This window comes from Otolemur garnettii, unplaced genomic scaffold (assembly GCF_000181295.1).
Source record: "Otolemur garnettii isolate 467f Iridium unplaced genomic scaffold, OtoGar3 scaffold00067, whole genome shotgun sequence".
In the NCBI taxonomy this organism is placed as follows: domain Eukaryota; kingdom Metazoa; phylum Chordata; class Mammalia; order Primates; family Galagidae; genus Otolemur; species Otolemur garnettii.
In genome coordinates, this window is record NW_003852462.1 from 4,088,790 (window position 1) to 4,091,376 (window position 2,587).

At 43.3% G+C, this 2,587-nt stretch overlaps 1 protein-coding gene across 1 annotated transcript in view; it reads right to left on the reverse strand.

Moving 5' to 3' along the window:
• The window catches only part of NOL9 (nucleolar protein 9), a 23,017-nt gene that overhangs the window by 11,983 nt on the left and 8,447 nt on the right, over positions 1 to 2,587 (reverse strand). The window contains exon 6 of the mRNA XM_003793327.3: positions 1,157 to 1,254. Within this exon, the coding sequence (XP_003793375.1) occupies positions 1,157 to 1,254 (98 nt within the window). The remainder of the gene's footprint in view (positions 1 to 1,156; positions 1,255 to 2,587) is intronic.

Genomic DNA, 2,587 nt, shown 5'->3' on the forward strand with positions numbered 1-2,587 from the left:
CGCTTGAGCCCAGGAATTGGAGGTTGCTGTGAGCTGTGAAGCCACAGCACTCTACCCAGGGGGATAGCTTGAGGCTCTGTCTCAAAACAAACAAACAAACAAAAAAAAAACTGAGACAAGAGAATCACTTGAGCTTGAGTTGGAGGTTGCTGTGAGCTATAATGCCACAGCACTCTATCCACAGTGATAGCTTGAGTCTCTGTCTTAAAAAAAAAAAAAAAAGAAAGAAAGAAAAGGAAAAAGCAACACGGAATTCTGGGTTGGGTTCGAACCAAAAAAAGGACACTAGGAAAACTGGTGAATTTTGAATACTCTGTTCTATAGATTAGGCTGGGTGCTGTGGCTCACGTCTGTAATTACAGAACTGTGGGAAGGTGAAGTTTGAAACCAGCCTGAGGAACATAGCAAGACCTCTACAAAAAGTAGGAAAATTAGCTTAATGGTGGCAGGAGCCTGCAGTACCAGCTACTCAGGAGGCAGAGGCAGGAGGATCACTTGAACCTAAGAGTTTGAGGTTGCAATGAGCTATGATGATGCCACGGTACTCTAGCCATGGGTGACAGAGACCTTATCTCAAAATAAAATAAATGGGCTTGGCGCATGTAGCTCAGTGAGGAGGCACTGGCCACATACACTGAACCTGGCAGGTTCAAGCCCAGCCCAGGCCTGCTAAACAACAATGACAACTACAACCAAAAAATAGCTGGGCGTAGTGGTGGACGCCTGTGGTCCCACCTATTCAGGAGGCTGAAGCAAGAGAATCGCTTAAGCCCAAGAGTTTGAGGTTGCTGTAAGCTTTGATGCCATGGTACTCTACCTAGGGTGACACAGTGAGCCTCTATCTCAAAATACATAAAATAAGATAAAATAATCTGCAGATTGGTTACAAAGTATGGATTCAATGTTAATTTCTTGGTTTAGACAGTTGTACATAGATGCTAATATCAGGGGAGGGTGTGTTTCTCATTTACATAAAGTAAAATGAACAGCAATCCCATTTCCTAAAAAGTATCATAGTTTGCATTTTTGGAGGCTAGAGGAGTGGTGTGGAAAGAGCACGTTCACTTTTAATATTTAATGTTCTTTTCAGTTTTCTCTGAACATCATTACTTCTGAATTTTATATAACCAAACATTTGAAAACATATAATACGTACCCAGAATTGGCTCTGTAACATTAAATAGAGAAACGCAACCAGGAGGAGTAAATTCTGTCTGTCCCAGATCACATTCCAAATAGTCAACGCAAGAAATACTGCAAATTAAAAAAACAAAACACTCGCTTGAGCCCAGGAGTTGGAGGTTGCTGTGAGCTGTGATGCCATTGCATTCTACCCAGGGAGATAGCTTGAGGCTCCGTCTCAAAAAAAAAAAAAAAAAAAAAAAAAAAAAAAAAAGAAAAAAATGGGCAGCGCCTATGGCTCAAAGGAGTAGGGCACCAGCCCCATATGCCAGAGGTGGTGGGTTCAAACCTAACCCTGGCCAAAAACTGCAAAAAAAAATTAACATACAACTACCACATGACCCAGCAATTCTACTCCTCACTATATATCTGAAAGAATTAAAAGCAAGGTCTGGAGGACATACTTTGTATACCCACGTTCATGGCACCAGTATTTAGAGCGGCCAAAACATGGAGAGAACCCAATATCCATCAACAGCTGAACGGATAAACAAAATGTAGCATCTACAAACCATGGAGGATTTAGCCATGAAAAGGAATCTTGACAAATGTTACAAAACAGATATGAATGTTACAAAACATAATGAAAACATTATGCCGAGGGAAATAAGCCAAACAGAAGATAAGTATTGTACGACCCCACTTGTATGAGAAAAGGCAAATTACTAGGAACAGAGAACAGAACCGAGGTCACCAGCAGGCAGGGTAAGGGGACACAGGGAAGTTATTGTTTAATGAGTACATTTCATCTTGGGATGATAGTTTTGCAATAGACAGGAGTGAGGGTTACAATGCTGTGAATACACTTAATGCCACTGAAATGTACACATATGAATGATTAAAATGATAAATGTTATATAAATATTGTCATTATGAAAAAGGAGGCCGGGCATGTGGCTCACGCCTATAATCCTAGCCCTCTGGGAGGCTGAGGCAGGTGGATTGCTTGAGCTCATGAGTTTGACACCAGCCTCAGTAAAAAGCGAGACCCTATCTCTACCATGAGGGCGGCGCCTGTGGCTCAGTGGGTAGGGCGCTGGCCCCATATACCAAGGGTGGTAGGTTCAAACCCAGTCCCAGCCAAACTGCAACAAAAAAAATAGCCAGGCATTGTAGCAGACGCTTGTGGTCCTGGCTACTCGGGAGGCTGGGGCAAGAGAATCGCCTAAGCCCAGGAGTTGGAGGTTGCTGTGAGCTGTGACACCACAGCACTTGACCAAAGGCAATAAAGTGAGACTCTGTCTCTACAAAAAAAACCCCAAAAAACCAAAAAAAAGGGCTCGGCGCCTGCGGCTCAAGTGGCTAAGGCGCTAGCCACATACATCTAAGATGGCGGGTTCGAATCCAGCCCAGACCCGCCAAACAACAATGACGGCTGCAACCAAAAAATAGCCGGGCGTTGTAG